We start from the raw sequence: 17,808 nt of genomic DNA on the forward strand, positions 1-17,808 counted from the left end.
GGGGTGTGTCTTTTGTTACTTCATTAATTACTTTGCTTCAATTTTTCCTATTAGTCTTAGCACCTGCTGTTTTGTATGTCACCTACTTTTCCGATAAATCATAAGCTACTTACGAAAACAGCACAGTATAAAGAAAGAACACTTGAAATCAGACCCTTAAAGTTATTTCCCCAAAGTAATAGAGCTGGTCATGTGACTGGGCTTTAGTTTTCCAGTTTGTGAAGTGGGGATAATAATACCTACCTCATAGAGTTACTGTGAGAATTAAATGAGATAAAGTATAAAAGGGTTTGGATCATAGTGGTTGGCGATGGTGTTGGTTGTCAGCATAGGCGGAAAGAACTCGTTATGTCCTGTACTTTCAGCAATGAAGTCATGTAAACACGTGGGGCAGAGAGGTAATGATCTCAGTAATCACTTCCTCTTTCTAATACTCCTCAGTGTCTGAAGATAATTCCACAGAGTGATATTAAATCTTGCTATGGAAAGGTAAGTCCCATTTTCCTTTTCCTTTTCCTGTTTCTTTTCTAGTAAAGGTAGAAAAAAAATCATTCAAGTCATTGGCTACCTTTGATCACAACCCTTGATTGGTCTTAGAGATTGGTATTAGATTACTTCTTGATGCTCTGTTCTTGTGATAATTAATTTCAGTTTCCTTAACATCCCTCTTGGTGCCCATCTTCTATGCCTTTAAGTGCGCCTTTTGCTTTCCTCTGCCTCCCAGAATAATTTTCCTTCCAGGCTGGGGAACAGTTGCTGGGTAGCAGGTCAAATGTATTAATAGGCAGGCCATATGGTTCACAGACAGTTTGCTCTCAACAACCCGATAGGAATTTTGGTGGTTTGATTTTTTTATTTTTTATTTTAACTATAAAAATGTAAGAACCATCTGCTGTTATTTTTTGTATGTGATCCTGGTAAATTATTTCGTTACACTGCTCCCATGCAATTAGCAGTGCTCTCTACGTGGAGGCTTCTATGGCAAAGCTGGGTGACTTCACTTTCAGTTGTAATGTAGGTGGAATGTGTATGTCCTGTCCAGATTCTCTTCATAAATTGCAGCAGGATTGCCTACATGTAATTAGATCTTGGGATTTATAGGACCTCCGTCTTAGCTGGTTAAATGCTTTAATTGTAGTGGTCCATTTGATTGGCTGAGAATAGGTCACATCCTATCCTGATTGCCGTGGAGCAAGCCAAATGGAGTAAAGTGATAGAGAGTGATACCAGGGTGGGCTTTCATTAGGATCCTGGAGGCTCTCAAAACAGGAGAAATTGGAGTTGCCATCTGAAGGGTGATACAGAGACAGCCACATGAAGATCTGCAGTGGGAGAATTCTAAGGGCGTGGAAGAGTTAAGAGTAAGGGCTCTGAGCCGAGGAGTAAGCATGATACAGGAGGAAGTCCACTGGGCTACTCTGTGAGATGGAGGAGCATGCGGGGAGCTGAGGGTGAAGAAGGGCTAGTTGAAGTATAATAGGAGCCATTGGAGATTTTCAAGGGAGGAGGTGATAACATCTGATTTATAGTTCTAGAAAGCTCACTTTGACTGCTAAATGGAAATTGGACTGTTAGGAGCAAGAATGGAGGCCAGAGGACGAGTCAGGAGGCTATAGGTATTGTCCAGATGAGAACCAATGGTGTCTTGGACTAAGGGTGTGTGGTAATAGAATTTGGGAAGTAATAGAATTTGGGATATATTTTATATTTTATTTTTCAAGTGTGTTTTTCCAGGACCCATCAGCTCCAAGTCAAGTGGTTGTTTCAATCTAGTTGTGGAGGGCGCAGCTCACAGTGGCGCATGTGGGGATCGAACCGGCGACCTTGGTGTTATGAGCACTGTGTTCTAACCACCTGAGCCAAGCGGCTGCCCCTGGGATATCTTTTAGATAAGGGATCTATGGGATGTACTGAATGATTTTGGTCTGAGTAATTGGGTGATTCGTGGTACAGTTCTTACTCTGATTTGGAGGGATTGCTGGTTCTTTTTTGGCCAGTTCAGTTTGATATGGCTAATGGGCACCCAGCTGGAAATGTCTAGCAGATGACTGAGTATATGAATCTGGAGCTTAGGTGAGAATTGAAGGCTGAAATGTTCATTTAAATTGTATGAAGATAAAGAGTATAGACTGAGAGGAGGCTGAGGTCTGGGTCCCAGGCACACCATTGTTTAGAAGTGTAGAAGAGAGGCCAGCAAAGACACTGATAGAGAGTAGCCAGAATTCCGAGTGAACCATGCGCAGAATAGATACCTGGAAAAGAAAATATCTCCAGAAGGAGTAAATGGTGACCTCATCGTTCAGTTTCAAGTGTTAGCACCCTGCACCCCTATTAAAATGTAATTCCAAAAGCTTATTCCATAGCTGCAAACTTAGTGACACCTAGAGTGAGCTGAGCCCAACGCCTGCCCACAGAAACCCTCCTTCTTGGTGGGGTCAGAAACAGGGAGACTCTTGTCTGGGAGACAGATCTTTGCTCAAGTCGCAATCAGGATTTGCTAGACTTACACCATTACCAAAGCATCAACGAGTAATTAGGTTTTCTTTCTTTTTCTTTGGTGGTGTTTTTTAATGGCAGGTGCATATATAGCTAACATGGCTATGCTGTAAGTCAGTTCTTTGAAAATAGTCAGTCACTAAATTCTAAGTTCTAATTCCAAGACTTTAAGGTTCATCTATAATGAGCCCATAGCCCACTCTGTGCATGAAAGGACACATAAAGTTGCTTACGTTTTTCACTACGTAACGTGCTAAACCTGGTAAGATAGATCTCATAACTAATAATTGTCTAGATTTTATCTTTTATGGAAAGTAGCTTCTTTTGGAAGTGAACTTCAGCATATGGAAAGTTGTAGTATTATCTGTTTGCCACTTGATAAATGATATTTAAATGAGTAGAGATTTCTTGCTTTCTACCTCTCTTAAAGTGAAAGTATAATATACTCCAATATACGTTTTAAGTGGAAGAGCAAAATTGGGGAATCCTATCTTTTTTCATTTTTATTTATTTTGGTGGGAGGGATAAAGAAGAGGGGGAGCATGCAAGAGAGAAAGCCTATCTTTTTGTGTCATATACTGTAATGTAATACGCCATTTTTCCTGCTTTATTAAGTGCGTTTCCTCTAAAACTCAAAGCAGGATCATGCTGTAACCAAGATGGTTTATTTTGCTGATTCTCATGAAGTTTGGAGACATAGATTTGTTTAAAATTAAGCAAAGCTGCATTTTGTTTCCAGAAGGTTCAGTGGATGACATACTTAGGCAAACTCTGCAAACCCATATTCTTACCTTTCACCCTACTGATGTTCAGCTGAATTTTACAAATAGATAAAGCTAATAAGAATGTAGTGGGCTGATTGTTGGCAGTAGGTCGTGGTGAGGAATAGTCTCTTGGTTATTCGACCAAATACTTGATTCACTAATTGAATGAGACTTGCTGAGACCAAACCATCAGAAAATGATCCGTTTCCCTTTCCATAATTTTAACAACTCTGCTTCTGCTGCTTTGTATAAAAACAAAATTTTATGGTACCTCAAAATTCTCCTTTGTTTCTCCAGTTTGAAATAAGCTACTAATTCAGCTTATTTACTTGGTTGAGTCAATCCTGTTTTCAAAGCCCAAAGCCTCAAGCATAATGCCTAAAGCATAAGACCTTACCTGTGTGCAGCTGTACCCTAGTCATAAATAAGGAAATTGTTAAGCCAGTCTGACAGCTGGTACTTACTTTTGTGTGAAGGTTATGGGATGTAACAAGCCTTGTCCTTGGATCCTTCATGAGCACTTATCTTTTCAAGGCGTTGGACTGTCCTTGGGTGGTGCCTAGTGTCCAGAACCATCTGTAGGAGACACAGGGTGGGAATGAAAGAGGCTTTGGGTGCTCTTTCCTCCCTTTTCTTTTCCTGTCCTCCCCTGTGCCACTTGGGAAAATAAGGATGAAGGGCCATCTGGGTGGGTCGGGCCATGGGCAGTATTAGTGGATTAAAGGTGCCGTTGTGGGGGGTTCTCCCAGGAAGAGACTTTGTCTGTCTACCCCTGTGCCCAGTGCTGTGCCTGGCATGTAAATGTCCAATGATTGCTTGTTGAACATTGAGTGATTGGGGGTCAGGGCTTACGCAGTGCCATGCACTGCTTCTCCCCTCCCCATCTGAGTTACCTCTGTGAATGGCACACAGTCCAGCATCATCCCAAATTCCAAGACCCCACACCAGGGAAATCACTTGATTTATTGTACAGAGGGCTTTCTTTGTCTAGGAAACCTTGACCCAGTTAAGGCACCACTTGTGCGTGTGAAGAAAACACTAGAATTCTTTGGGACACAAAGCAATAATATCTTGCAAAAAAGAGCAACTTCTTAAATCCGATCATGTCGTCTTCCCATTGAATAAAACCCAAGCACATTACCTTGGCTAGCAGTGCCGTGCATGAACTGGCTCCTGATTTCCGTTTGTACCCCCCTCCAGTGCTTTGAGCACACCAGGCCCCTTCCTGTCTGTTCCACCCTCTGTCTGGAATGTTCTTCCACAGCTCTTCACGTGCCTCAGTCTTTTGATCCTTTGAAGATCCACTTAGCTGGTACTTCTCAGGGAGGTCTTCTGTGCCTTCTCTGTCATCCCTCCTGTCCCTTTATTTTATGCCTAAGCATTTTCTATTTTCCTGTGTGTTTGCTTTCTTGCTCACTAGCTATCTACCACACTTGATTGAGCGCTGTACATGGGCAGGACTGTTTTCTGATTTGGGCAGCATCGAGTCTAGTGCCTATTTCAGGGTAAGCGCTCAATCAATAAATAGTTGTTTAGATGAATGAATGACGCAAGTCAACCTACTTTTCATCAGAAAAAGTATTTCAAGTAAAAAAACAAAAAAACAAAAATGCTTTTCTTCTCTCAGATTCTCAACTTATAACACATAATATATGTGTGTTTGACGCTGTAACAGTTCTCTAGTCTTAGTAAAGAACTGCCTGAAAGAATTAGGGTCGGTGATTTAGTGCCTGTGGTCTAACTACTCAATTAGTGCTTTTTATTCCTAAACTTTTAATGTGTTTTCTCTGCCCCCCTTTTTTTCTTTTGTCTTTCTTTTTTAGCAAGGGAAGCCGTATGTCTTCGACAGAGTACTGCCCCCCAGCACGACCCAGGAGCAGGTTTACAATGCGTGTGCAAAGCAAATTGTCAAAGGTAAGTGCTATTTCTTTATTTCCTCCTGGGCCTTTCAGAGTAATTGAAAACGTTAAGTGATATTTGCCGCCTAAGAATCAATGTGCTTTGACTGTAAGCAGAGGCCTGCTAATTGGAAACACTGAATTATAGCTCGAGCTCTGGCCTTGATTTGCTATGATGTCAGTCAGGCAAGTTATTTAACCTCCTTATACCCCCTTTCCAAGGAGATTTCTTTATTCCTTTAACCACCATTTTGGCAGAGCTATTCTATCACCTAGAAGCTTAAAAGCTAGGTAAGCTATCTATGGTCACACTATTTCTGTAATTGTTTTAAAATACTGCTGCAGGTATAGGACTTCCTTTGTCTTTTGAAGAAGAAAAATATATATTCCAGATGCTCCAATTGTACATTTTTCGTTGATTTATTTTGGGCATCTGTCTCTTCAGAAAGAAGCTTTAAATGTGGAAAATGCTCGGGCATTCAGGAATGCTCTACAGCATCATAAAATCACATTACCTTGTTGGTTATTGAGCTGTTTTTGCTACTCAGCATTCCTTAATTATGCTTTCATTAACCCAGTTTCAACCATCCTACCCAGATCTTGACATTTGTTTCTCCAGATAGCTAGCCTGAAGCCTAAATTTGCGTCTTGGAGATCAGTCCCTTTCTCTGGGACTGGCCTTGGCCCTGAAGGATTTGTGTCACAATATCAGCAGGGAGATGAAGCCTTGCCCTTTCAAACCAGGGGCAGGTTGGAACTTGCCTTGCCGAGCTCACCATCTGCGCAGAGCTGAGGGGCATCTCCTGCTACTTTGCTTTTCATCATCAAATCCTTGCTTTCAAATTTAAGTGTTAACGGCGATCGTGCTTTCAAATGTCTTGCTGCTGCCACCTTTATAGGTAGCTCTGGATTTAAAGAGCAAAAAATAAAAACAAAACCAAAAAAGGCACCTTGTCATATTAGATCGGCTTATTTTGAGAAGCTGAGCTGACTAACCTAATGCTTTGAAATTCATGAAAATCAGCCCTGGGTACATCTGTTAGATTAATTCTGACCCTGGCCACCTGCGTGGGAGACTGTCAGTATGTAATGTTCCTTGCTGAGGTGTATGGTTATTCACATCTTGTTGCAGACATCAATTAATTTTGAAGGTCTTCACAGTAAGATATTATATAAAACTAAAAGGAAAAAAATATGCCTGAATTTGAGCTCTTTTTGAATTAATAGTTTGGGTCTGTAACTCTGGTGGTAATTTTCATCTCTTCTACGCTTGCTTTTCTTTCTTTCTAAACATGTTTTCTCCCTCTCTGGAGTATATAGTTCTAGTTTGTGCCAAGTCAGCCCTCCTTCCTATCTATTCTAAGACTCTTTCATATTTTTATTAAAGTAAGATTAATCACATATGAGCCAGAATTTCTTTATTTTTCTCTCCCTCTATATTATCGGAACCAAAAAGTCTTTTCCACATGCTGTGCTAAGCACGAAGGCTATTTAAATACATCCCCACCCTCCCTAAGTTGACATTCTAATTAGAGATGGACCGACTCCATGTAAAAGAAATCCTGTAGTTAACAAATAATAATAATTTTTGAGTCTTTATTTACTAGAGAAGTCTGGGTCCCTTTCAGTGTTTGGGTTTTTCTATAGTATGACATGTCAGAAGCAGGCAGTTCCTGGGTAGTGCTCATGAAGATGTGACCGAACTATGGATAACTTGAGACCCAATATATGGTGAGCCACAAAGAAAACCATTTAGAATAAAATTAGGCTCTGACATGCTACAATAGAGACATTTTTCAGGCACCATAAATATTACATAAATATTCTCATTTTGTAGCAATAAGTGTACCTTAAAGGAAATTAAGACGGGGACCTGATTTAACTTTTTCAGTATCCACTGAGGCGCACGTGAGGGCCACTGGCTGATGCGTTTCTGCATCAGCAGGGTCAGGCACAGATATGAATATATAAAAAATAACGCCTTGGGATAGATTACCAGGTGCGGCCGAGGTGTCTCTTGCCATTTAAAGGGCTCTCAAGCCCTATTTAAAGTAGGAATAGGAGGTGGTGCTGTGGGGGCCTTTTTTTTCCAAGGCCAAGAATTGAATCATGAATCTGAAGGTCACCATAGTCTCTCTGATTCATGGTAATGTGGTGAACCGGTGAGCTTTCCTTTCAAGTCTCTCTAAAACAATGTTTTTGAGATCAGGAAGACTCCTTTTAACTGGACGCTTTTATTCTCGCTTGGTTTTTTCATCCCTTTCAAATTCACTGGGTTTTTAAAAAAATACTTCAAACATTTGATTGTAGAGTCCTGCCATCTCCCACGCGCTCATTTTTGTCTGATTTGTGTTGCCTGAAAGAATATGTAGCATTCTCCCTTTTATTTTCTAGAAGAGGTTATAGGTTATAGGTTTTGCGCCTCCCAACATGGTGAATAGGACGGTTCCTGTAGGCACCTAGGAATGAAAAACCATGGTTACCGGATGCTGTTGTTGAACTGTGAGTAACCATGTCCCCACTTACAGAAGTCACTCTGGGCATTTGCCTTTCAAAAGAACTAGAGTAGGTTTTCCAGATCTTTAAACTTCGTCCATTTTAATGTCTTTAGACTTCGTCCATTTGGTTGTTTCTTTCATTCATTCCTTATGCAAGTACCTTAAGCATTTACCACGTGGTAAGCACTGCTAAGGACTGGAGCCACCAAAATATGTAAGACTCTGGAAGAACTTTTGAGATAAGGAAAGAGACAGATGCATCCATAAATATCATATATATGGAAAATATGGGCTTAAGGTGGGTGTGTGCAAAATGCTATGGGAGCACAAAAGGCAGTCTTGGTACTGATTTTGGTGGTCGTGGAAGGAAGAATTAAAGAAGGCATCTTGGAAAGGTTGGGTCCTGAGGACTGTAGAATAGATCAGGACTGTGTAAGCAGAAGGAATAGCAAAAGTATAAGACACAAGTGATATGCATGCTTTTGGCAACTTAGAGCGGTACAGGGTGCATGGGGGACGAGACAGAAAGTTAGACTGGATCAGAGTTTGGTGAAATTGATGGTCTTTTATCCTATAGGCAATGTAGACCCATTGAAGAGTTTTAAGCTTAGGATATTACCAGATCTATTTTATTATTATGTTATATGTGACTTAAGAAGAACTGCTGCTTCCTAACTACTATTATTTAGCAGGCACCCGCTGTGCACTTACATATGTTAGGCATTTTACATTTTAAAAGCTCTGTGAGGTGTGAGCGTTATTATTCCCGAAGACAGATAGATCACTGGAGGGGGTAGCGAGGCTGGAACTTGCGCCTGAGTTTGTCTGACTTAGTTCAGTTTTCCTGCACTGTCCTCCTCCTCCTTTTCTAGTGGGCCCATAAGGAGCACTTAGTAACAATGATTGTATGAGTTGTGTCTTTTCTATCAGGCTATATGGACTGTTAACCAAGCATTGCAAAAAGGCAGGGATAGGAATGGAGGTGGGAGCAAGGTAGAGGAGAGAGAATAGAGATTGCAGTTCTAGAGACTCAGGGTGGCCCTGGCTGTCTGCCAATAAATAATGAGGTGCATTTTAGTTCTGAAGATGCCGCAGGCCCTCGCCTGGGCACGGGGGGCCCTTCAGGCTGGCTGGTTGGCCCTGGTGTTCCTCAGGCCTGCCCGTCCATTCTCTGCACATGGCCTGCTTGAGTCATGCTGGTGACTGGTGAGAGCCTTAGGATTCTAAACCGGGGATGACTGGTCAGCCACTATTGCCAGAGACCCTGGTGCCACCGACAGGCCACCATGTCACCTGGAGAGCTGATAGAGGTCACAACAGCTTCCTCAGGAACACGGAGGTGTCGGCATGATTACGTCCTCCCCAAATTCTTACCTGACAATGGAACTAACTCTTTTGCTCCAGCAAGACCTGGACTCAGAACTAGGAAAACCTAGGACAGAGAACTTGGGTTCTGAAGTGTGCGACAAGAGGCAAAGTGCTTTGCAAGCATCCCACTCGCCTCCTCCTTCCTCCCGGGAGAGGAGAAGCCTCTTCCTACCTGCAGCGGAATCTCTCTGGGGTTTGCTTGGCCACTGGGTGGATATGTGCTGTGTTTGTGGGGTGCTGCTGGTTGTGTGGTGCTAGCTGAGGTCACATCACGCTAGACCCCATCACAAAGAAAGGTTCTGTCTGACTGAGCTGGTTTCCGGCTCTGTGACTGGCATATAGAAATAGTTGTTTTGTTATAGCAGGGACTCTAAAACAAATGTTTTCCTCGGGCGCAGGAACTGTCGTTCTGTGTGATGAAAGTGCCTTTTTGTGGGTTGTTTCTGTAAGATCGGGGCGGGGTGGCTGTGTGACTCATGTGGTGCTGAGCGCAGGCCCACGCTCTCGTTCTGCCCTTGGCGGGTTCCCTGGCGGCCTCCCTTTCCTGCCATCTCAGCGGTCCATGTCCCAAACCATTGTCTGTGCTGCACTTCTCCTGACTCTCCTTTCCACTCATAATCAGATGTAGAGTAAACAAATAAACAAAACCCCCCAAAACCTGGAGTTTGGGAGAAAATAGAGAACACTGGATTCAGAGAGCTTTTTCTTTCCTTTTTAAATTACCTTCTAATTCAGACTTGAGTTAATAGAGGGTGACATCAGCTCCGTTCAACCTTGAACACTAGAGATAGGTTCTTCAACAATGAATTAATTGTAACATGATTGTAAAGCCATTAAAGGGCAAGCAGAGTTTGTTCTGATGGGGCTTTATGTGTTCTTTTAAAAAAAAACCACACAAAAATAAACGAAAAACAAGGTGGTTGCGTTTAGTATTGAAATGGCAGCATCAAGCAATCAGGGATTCTGCAAGGGTACAGTCCCACGTGCTCCTTACTCTGCATTCCAAAACAAGCTCACGTACCTGTGTCCCAGTCCTTAACCCGCAGGAGTTGGTTGAGCATTGTCTCACTAGGAGAATTGTGCCTTCTGCTTAGTGTGAGGTGGACTCAGAGTGGTCGGCTGGGCCTGGGGGCGACTGGGGGGGCCTAAGTTAGATGCGCTGGCCCCGCTGCATCCTGGCAGAGGAAGAGGCACGTGTGCTGGGTTTTCTCCTCGGACTCCGAGCTGAGTTTTCTGTAGGGCATGGCAGGTTGCTCAGCGCGACCTCCTGTGTGCATGAGTACTTGTAGGGTGGCCGGTGGCCGATGACACGGAACAGAGGGAGCTGGGCCCTTGGCCTCCTTGCTCCTGTTCCAACTCCAGGGCTAATGGGTCCCAGAGTGCTTCCTACACAGGAACTTAGGTAAGGAAGCCCTTTCAGTTTGCTGGGAAGATGTTTAATTTCTGATAAATAGAGGCTTTCATGCTGTGATTGGGGCCAGCGTTCCAATTGTCTGGAGCTGTTTGTGCCATGAATATAGAATTTTTAAAGTATAACTGAAGGGCGGGAAGCTCTTTCCTTGGGTCCCTCAAAGCACCAAACATTCCTGGGTTGGAGGAGGGGTTCTCTGCACTGGCCTCTGTTTTCAGGCCGGAGGAATCTTTTCTCCAGGAAAGTTGGCATTTTCGTGAAAGCTGAAGCTTGAACCTCCAACCCTTTCATCTTCTTCAAGTTTTTGCCCCCCTGTTACCAGGGAAACCATTACCAGAAGTCTGGTACGTGTGAACATTCTCTCTCTCTCTCTCAATATAGCTTGATACAAACTCTTGAGGGCTGCAAGGATTTTTTTTTAAAAATCCTACCTCTTAATTTTCCTTTTTTTGGCTTCCTAAAGGAAAATCCCACTTTCTTTTCTGATCCCAGTTCAGACTTTAATAACCTCAGATCAGTAAAATGTATATTAAAAATGTTTTTAGGAAACCCCACAAAACAACAAACACAAACAGGTATCATAAAACTCAGAGAGACCAAAACAAACAAACAGACCTAATGAGGACCTGAAATGGATGGTGCTGACTGCCTGGCTTGATTTTTTTTTTTTCTTTTGTACGTGGCCCTGAAGAGGAAACTTTAGTGTGGGGCTCCTCTCCCTGCCCCCGCTGTCCCTTCAGGAATGGAGACTTCCTCCTCTTAGGTAGAGATGGTGGGTCAAAGATATTAATGATGCCTCAGTCCCCTTTCGATGAAGTTTATGTAGATGGAGGAGGGTTGAGGGAAAGGAACACATAATATATTTTAATCACCTCTGCTGTTTTGAAAGAATTCCCTCAGATAATCGTGAGTACAAAGCAGCCTCCATCACATTTCTCTCCTGTCCCTGTGTGAGATGGAAGCCAGCCTGCACAGTGTGGGGGCGTCTACAGTGTGCTCACTGTGTATTAAAAGAAATTCCTGGTGCCGATGGGCTTGGGCCGTCTTGCTAGCACAGTCACTGAAAAAACAGAGGCATTAGTTTTGAGTCAGGGCCCTGGTGGTTTCTGGGCTGATTGGATTGTCACCTTGTGGCTCAGTTTACCCCGTGTGGCCCTTTCCCCTCCCCAGCTCTGGGCTAGCTCCCTCTGCCGGGGCTCTGGTGTAGCCTTCACAAGAAATATCCCCAAGGAGCTTACTTATGCCAGGGTTTAAACCAACCCAAATCAGATCTTCAGGAAAGAAATTCTATTCTGCACCTCGCTCCAAAGACACAGGGCGTGCATAATGTTTTTCTCCTCTGACTAATCTCAAGAGAACAACTTAGAGAAGAAAACTCAAGTATCTTTCTATTAAAAAGAAAGTGTACTGCTCGATATCTGTCTTAATTTTGACATTACTGGGAGAAAGTATGTTTGCCTCCTCCTTTATTAATATATTCTGTAGGAATGTAAGTCCATTTCTCTTTATTTGTGGAGCAGTGGAGGCCCTCGTTTCAGCTTTCATCTCACAATTCTACTTAAATTGCAAATGGAGTTAAACTGTATCATTTGTGTGACAAATGATGGACCACTTAGAAGATATCATTTTAAAATATTCATATAATCAAAGTAATGAGTTAGTTTTGATTTTTTTTTTTCTTGCATGCAGATGTCCTTGAAGGTTACAATGGGACGATTTTTGCATATGGACAGACTTCATCAGGAAAAACACACACCATGGAGGTAAGATTGCAGCATGTTGTGATATCAGGCTCTGAGACAACAAAACAGAGCCCGCGCTTCCAGCAAAATCTGAGGTGCATGTGGCTCTTTTACTGGGCAATAGAGGTGGTTAAGGGGAAGGTTATGTTTGGCCAATTTATGGTGCCTTTGAAGAGTTCTAAAATAATGTAAGAAAATCTCAGGACTACAGTATTTTAAAAATCCTTTGTTGATAGATCTGTCAAAATTCTATTAAAAAATAATTGTCAACAAGCTAAACAGTGATCGATGTGAGTATCCTTATGGACAGGAGCCCAATCTAACTGAGAAAGTCTGTTGTGAAAATCATTTACCCAAATACCCAAAGGAGGGCCTCTGGGGTGGGGGGGGGGGAGTCTCCCGAGAAAATAATACAAAAATTGTAGGTCAGAGAATAAAGAAGTTACTTAAGGACCAGATTCAGTCCACAGACATCTTGACCTGCACAGTGGTGGTTTTTATTTTTGTTTTAAAATTTAAGTAGTGTTTAAAATGGTTGAAAATTCTGAAGATGGAATAGCAACACTGGGTAAAATTTTACCATAATATAAAGTGTGAGCTTCACCAAAGCAAGGATCTTCATTGTCTTGTTCAGCTTTTTATTCACATTTCTAGTGCATGGAACAGGGCTGTCACCTAGGAGGGGTTTGATAAAATATTTGTTAAAATGATATTCTGGTGGTGGCCCTGGCCGACCCATGTGTCTGGGGCTCCACGCACACCATGGGTGAATATGAACTTGTCTTCAGCATCCTTCCTCATTAACTCACATCCTTGGCCCCTGCGTGCACTTGAGGGTGTGACCCCAGCTCAAATTGTTGGCTGTGGAGCTCTGTGGCTCCAGGCTGTCTTCCAGGCAAGGCATATCTGCAGCCAGACTTGCCCCCTCCCCCCCTTTACCTCTTCTTTTCTTGCTTTTTACCATGGGCTCCTAGAAGGCCTTCTGGGCTGGGTCATTCTTCAAAAGGCTGGGCCCACCTGACTGGTGAGGAAAGGTGGCAGAGTGGTTATTATAATAAGAAATTGTACAGAGGAAGTTTAAGGGAATTCAGTTTCCAAGCAGCAGGGTAAGCTGAATCCTTAATCCTTCAAGCTTCGGTTTTTTTTCACTGACACTGCCCTCTTGGGAATGTCACTGAGACGGCTGCTGCAGAATCAGTTTAGCTTATGAATCATTCCTATTGAAGACGGGATTTCAAAGACATGAGGCCCAAATCCTCAGGGTTCTGATGTTCGGCACACACCAATTTCAAGTATGGGGTTTGACGCTGGAGGATCTCCTTTCTGTTGCATGGACTCACTCTCACCGTTTTGCTGGAGACAAAGTGGTTCAGAGACCGCACAGATTAAAGGAAGCGTAAGGCTCGTTTGCCACCTCTTCCAGACAGAGCCAGAGCCATACTGCTCCCTGACACCTGAGCCTCAATGGGCCCCTCTTTTCTGCATCTCATCTCCTTCCGCAGAACGCCTTGGCACACAGGCATGGAGTCCCCACTTTGCTGTTCCAGTCCCTCGCCTGCCTCCCTTACTGGGCCCCTGACCCTTAACCTTCTAGGTGCTAGAAAAGTTGCAGTTATACGTGTACTAAGTCCCACCCCCTCCAGTAGCCGTGGACAAAAACTCCTTCATAGGTCATAAGACCTAGGAAAAAGAGAGGGCATCTCGTGAGGATGTCAATCAGTCTTTAGGTTTTTGGGAAATTACCAAATAATACCCAAAACAGCAACCCCCCGCAATGCATTATTTAAAATCCTCCAAAATCTTAGGGAATGGTTACAAGAAGAACCTTTTTAGCTTTGGGATTAATTCATCTTTGGAAAATGTAAGGTAGTAGCTAAATGTCAGGTATTAAAATTGTAAACCATCAAAGGAGAGACGTGTCCCCAGAGTGAAATCTTAGTTTGTATTTGTGTGTGAGGAGAATATGGAGGCGTAAAATGAGGGTAACGAGGTAGGCCAGCAATTTAAAATGAAAATTGGAGGCATTTTGTTAAATGACAGCGTCTCCAACCCTCTGCGTCTTGTGGTGTAAACCCCACAGTGCCTGTTGCAGTGCTGAGGGCCCAGACGGACTCACGGGCACCTAAAGCGAGCTGGATGCTGTGCAGGTCGCTCTCAGAGTTGCCTAAATCCAGTCAACTCTTCCTCGTCAGTTTTAAAAGTGTGATTGCAATGAGTTACTTTCTTTTATTGTGGCTTTTGAAGATCACATATTTGTGCCTAGAGAAGGAGGGAAGGAGTGGGTAGATGCCAGGCCTTTCCTAGTGCCACCCCTACCCCACCCCCACATTCAATCTAGTTCTTTTGTAGGGTGATTATTGATTGGAGAAAAGGTAGGGGATCTTTTAGAGGAAAACAAAAGGAGGAGCACCAAAGTAGACACTGCAGGAGACCAAGAAATCCAGGACCCTGGAATGCAATTAAATGAAAAAAAAAAAAAAACAAGAAACAAACAAACAAAAAAACCCTGCAGGGCTTGTACCATCTGAAAGGCGGATGTTATGTATTCAGAATTACACCTTGTGATCTTTTCAGAGGCTTTTAGAAGAGGATGTTAGCTCCCTGAATGGACAGAGCTGTCACATTTTAAAGCTGTTTTTCATTCTAATCCCCCCATTTTTGGTTTGACATCCAGTGGTGATCCCATTACCTTCTATTGAGAGGAACAAACAGATAAGCCTACATAAAATTGGAAAGATTAGCTTCTGAAAGTGGAGCATTTAAGGCGGATTTTCAGTAGAAATATGAAGCACTTGCCCATGTTGGTGCTAAGCTTGTGGAGCGCTGGGCCCAGGCTTGCGCGGCCCGGACTCACGGGGGTGCTGGGGGTGCTGGCTGCATGGGCATGGAAGGGGCGGCCATTTGTCCCCCGTGTGATGCTGGGAAAGGCTTCGCTGGGCCCCACACTGCACTTTGTGGCCCTCTTCCGCACACTGATAGAGGTGAATGGAGACATCCTGTTTTTCCTTCTGCCCAAAGGGAGACCCGGAAGCCATTGAACTGTGCAGGCTGCCCTGCTGCGGAGCAGAGCCTGCCAAGTGATTTTTGACAAGACTGTCTGAGTGCATTGGTGCTCGTGTGAGCCATTGGCTGCCTGCTTTCCCATCTTAAGTGTTTCAGGAAACTGTCCTCCTTGGGAGGTTGAGGAGGCACCTGGGGCTGGAACAAAGGGAGTCTTGTTCTGTGGCCAGTGGTCTGGGTCTGGTTTCGTGTTTCATACTAGCTCCGAGAGGGCCATAGTCAGAAGTGGGGAAAGCTTTTGAAGAGGATTATCCAGGATGCAAGATTAAAAATGTTTCCTTTTTTGCTTTCTGGGAGAGACAAGATGGTGAAGCGGTACATTCCCTGGCGACTCAAGTCCATCCCTGATCCTCCAGCCAACTAAACTTGCCCCTGGTCCCTAAATGAGCTTTGTTCTTTCTCAGTTCCTGTATCTTGGTTATGTTAAGTCCCGTCATCTTCTCTGCCTGCATCCTGTCTGCCCATCCTTAATCTGACTCATCCCTCAGGACCTGGTGTCCCTCAAGGAAGCCATCCCATAACCCCCCACCTGGAAGAAACTTTTCTGTTCTCTGAATAGCTCTCTGCTCCTTTCCCATCTTTTATTGCCTGAGGTAAATACTTGTTGTGTGTGTATACGTGTGTATTTCATTTGCAAGGCAATCAACATAGAAACAGTGAAGATCATTATGGAACACCTCTGTCTCATACACACACACCACACACACGCACACTGTAATCCCACACCACACACATCAACACATACACAGCAGTCACATCCACACACTACATACACATACATCACACCACACACCACATATACCACCCGTATACACTATATACACGTACACACACCCCACATCCACACAAACCACGTATCCACACCACACACACACACCACTTATATCGACACCTCACGAATCAACACCACACATCCTCACACCACACACATCCCACACCATTCACACATGTACACACACAGTGTGCACCGGTTGTTTGGGCAGGGTCAGTTTAGTGAGCATAAGGGCCCTTACCACTCCGGCTTAGGAGCAAGACCAAGCATCCCAGCCTCCAAACCCATGGTAGATTAGGGATCACTTCTGTCACTCTGGGGGTGGGGTATCATTATGCCTTCTCCAAATAAATGTGTGTTTCCCTCATGTGAGGTGGGGGTGCAGACTCTGGGGAAACAGAGTGGGGAGTGTCCTGGACTCATCCTGGCTCTGCCTTGGTTCTTGTCCTGACAAAGGCAAACAAAAGGGTGTCAGTACTTTCATTAGCCAGGAATCAATTGGAAGATAAATCTGTTGAAAAGGAAGGCATCCAGGGAAGCAGATTTGAATCAATTATAAATGAATTTTGGATTATCAATCATTCTTCTTTGACTGTGGACTACTGAGGAGAAGCTAAAGGCTTATGATCAATTATTAAGGCGCTCTGGAGGGAGTGGATGGGGAACACTTCAGATTCTCAGAGTCAGATTGGCCCAGTGGTGTCACGACATTTGGTGGGACAGAGATCTTTGTTTCACTGCAAATATTTCTGCCAGCAATTTCCACAGCCCAGAGCATGTGGGGTCCAATATTTGGTTTCTTACGTGTTTATGATGGCCGTGTGAAGTGAAGTTCCAACATTTGAGTCTCTCAGTCTCAGTCATTTTTTGCTGTTTCATAAGATACACACTAATGGCCTATGATAGAAATATGTTTTCAGACTCTTCAGGTCAAATAATCTCCAGTAATTGCTTAATGAGAACCTGCTACGAGCTGAATATAATGCTAACATTTATTGTCATGTAACACATTATATATACTGTTTCATTTAAATTCCCAATAATTCTATGCAGTAGACACTGTACTAAGTAGCATATGCAGTGGGGGACATGCATGTACACTGGTCATGCCTGCCTTTACTTAGGGGGTGTACAGTCAAACTGCAAAACAATAGAAACACATAAAACATTTTAGGATTCTTAGTAGACAAAGGCATTCCAGAGAATACCCTGTTTCCTAGGAAAGAAAGAGAGCTTTGCCAGAGGCCAGACGTATCTGAGTTCAGCTTTTCTCTTACTTTTCATAGAATGGACAGTCAGGAATCAGGTGTGTGAAGGAAGGTTTGTAAAGTGCTTTGTGGCCTGTAGTCAGAGCCAGGTTTGTGTGACTTCTTGCTTTTGGTAACTGACATGTTGGCTTGAAGTCAGCCTGTCAGAGAGGCACTACGAGTATGTGTCGAATCCCTGAGGGAAAAAGAGGATTTAATTGACAAAAACAAAGAAGATATTGCAGGTAGTGGGCAGATTTGGAACAAGGATATGAGTCAATATTGTGAAGGTTGTTAGGCATCCCCGGAAAACTAAAGCGCAAAGAGGGTTGTGTGCTTTTCTTCCAGTTCCATTTGTTCCTAGAGTTTTATAGCTTCCCAAAGGCCTGAAAAATTCTCCAGGAACGTAGTCACCAATGATCACTTTAGATCTATAGACTGTTCGTTTGGGCACTGATGTGTTTTTTCACACGTAACGGAATTGAAGTGTTCATTTGAGTGTTGGCATAAATAAAGTTCCCTGGGAGAGGTTGACCCAGGTCCATGTAAGAC

General features: G+C 43.5%; 1 protein-coding gene across 1 annotated transcript in view; it reads left to right on the forward strand.

The window, feature by feature from the left end:
* Positions 1 to 17,808, forward strand: part of KIF5C (kinesin family member 5C) — a 144,051-nt gene that overhangs the window by 40,317 nt on the left and 85,926 nt on the right. The window contains exons 2-3 of the mRNA XM_019737476.2: positions 5,084 to 5,174; positions 12,125 to 12,198. Of these exons, the coding sequence (XP_019593035.1) occupies positions 5,084 to 5,174; positions 12,125 to 12,198 (165 nt within the window). The remainder of the gene's footprint in view (positions 1 to 5,083; positions 5,175 to 12,124; positions 12,199 to 17,808) is intronic.

This window comes from Rhinolophus sinicus, linkage group LG01 (assembly GCF_036562045.2).
Source record: "Rhinolophus sinicus isolate RSC01 linkage group LG01, ASM3656204v1, whole genome shotgun sequence".
Lineage (NCBI taxonomy): Eukaryota > Metazoa > Chordata > Mammalia > Chiroptera > Rhinolophidae > Rhinolophus > Rhinolophus sinicus.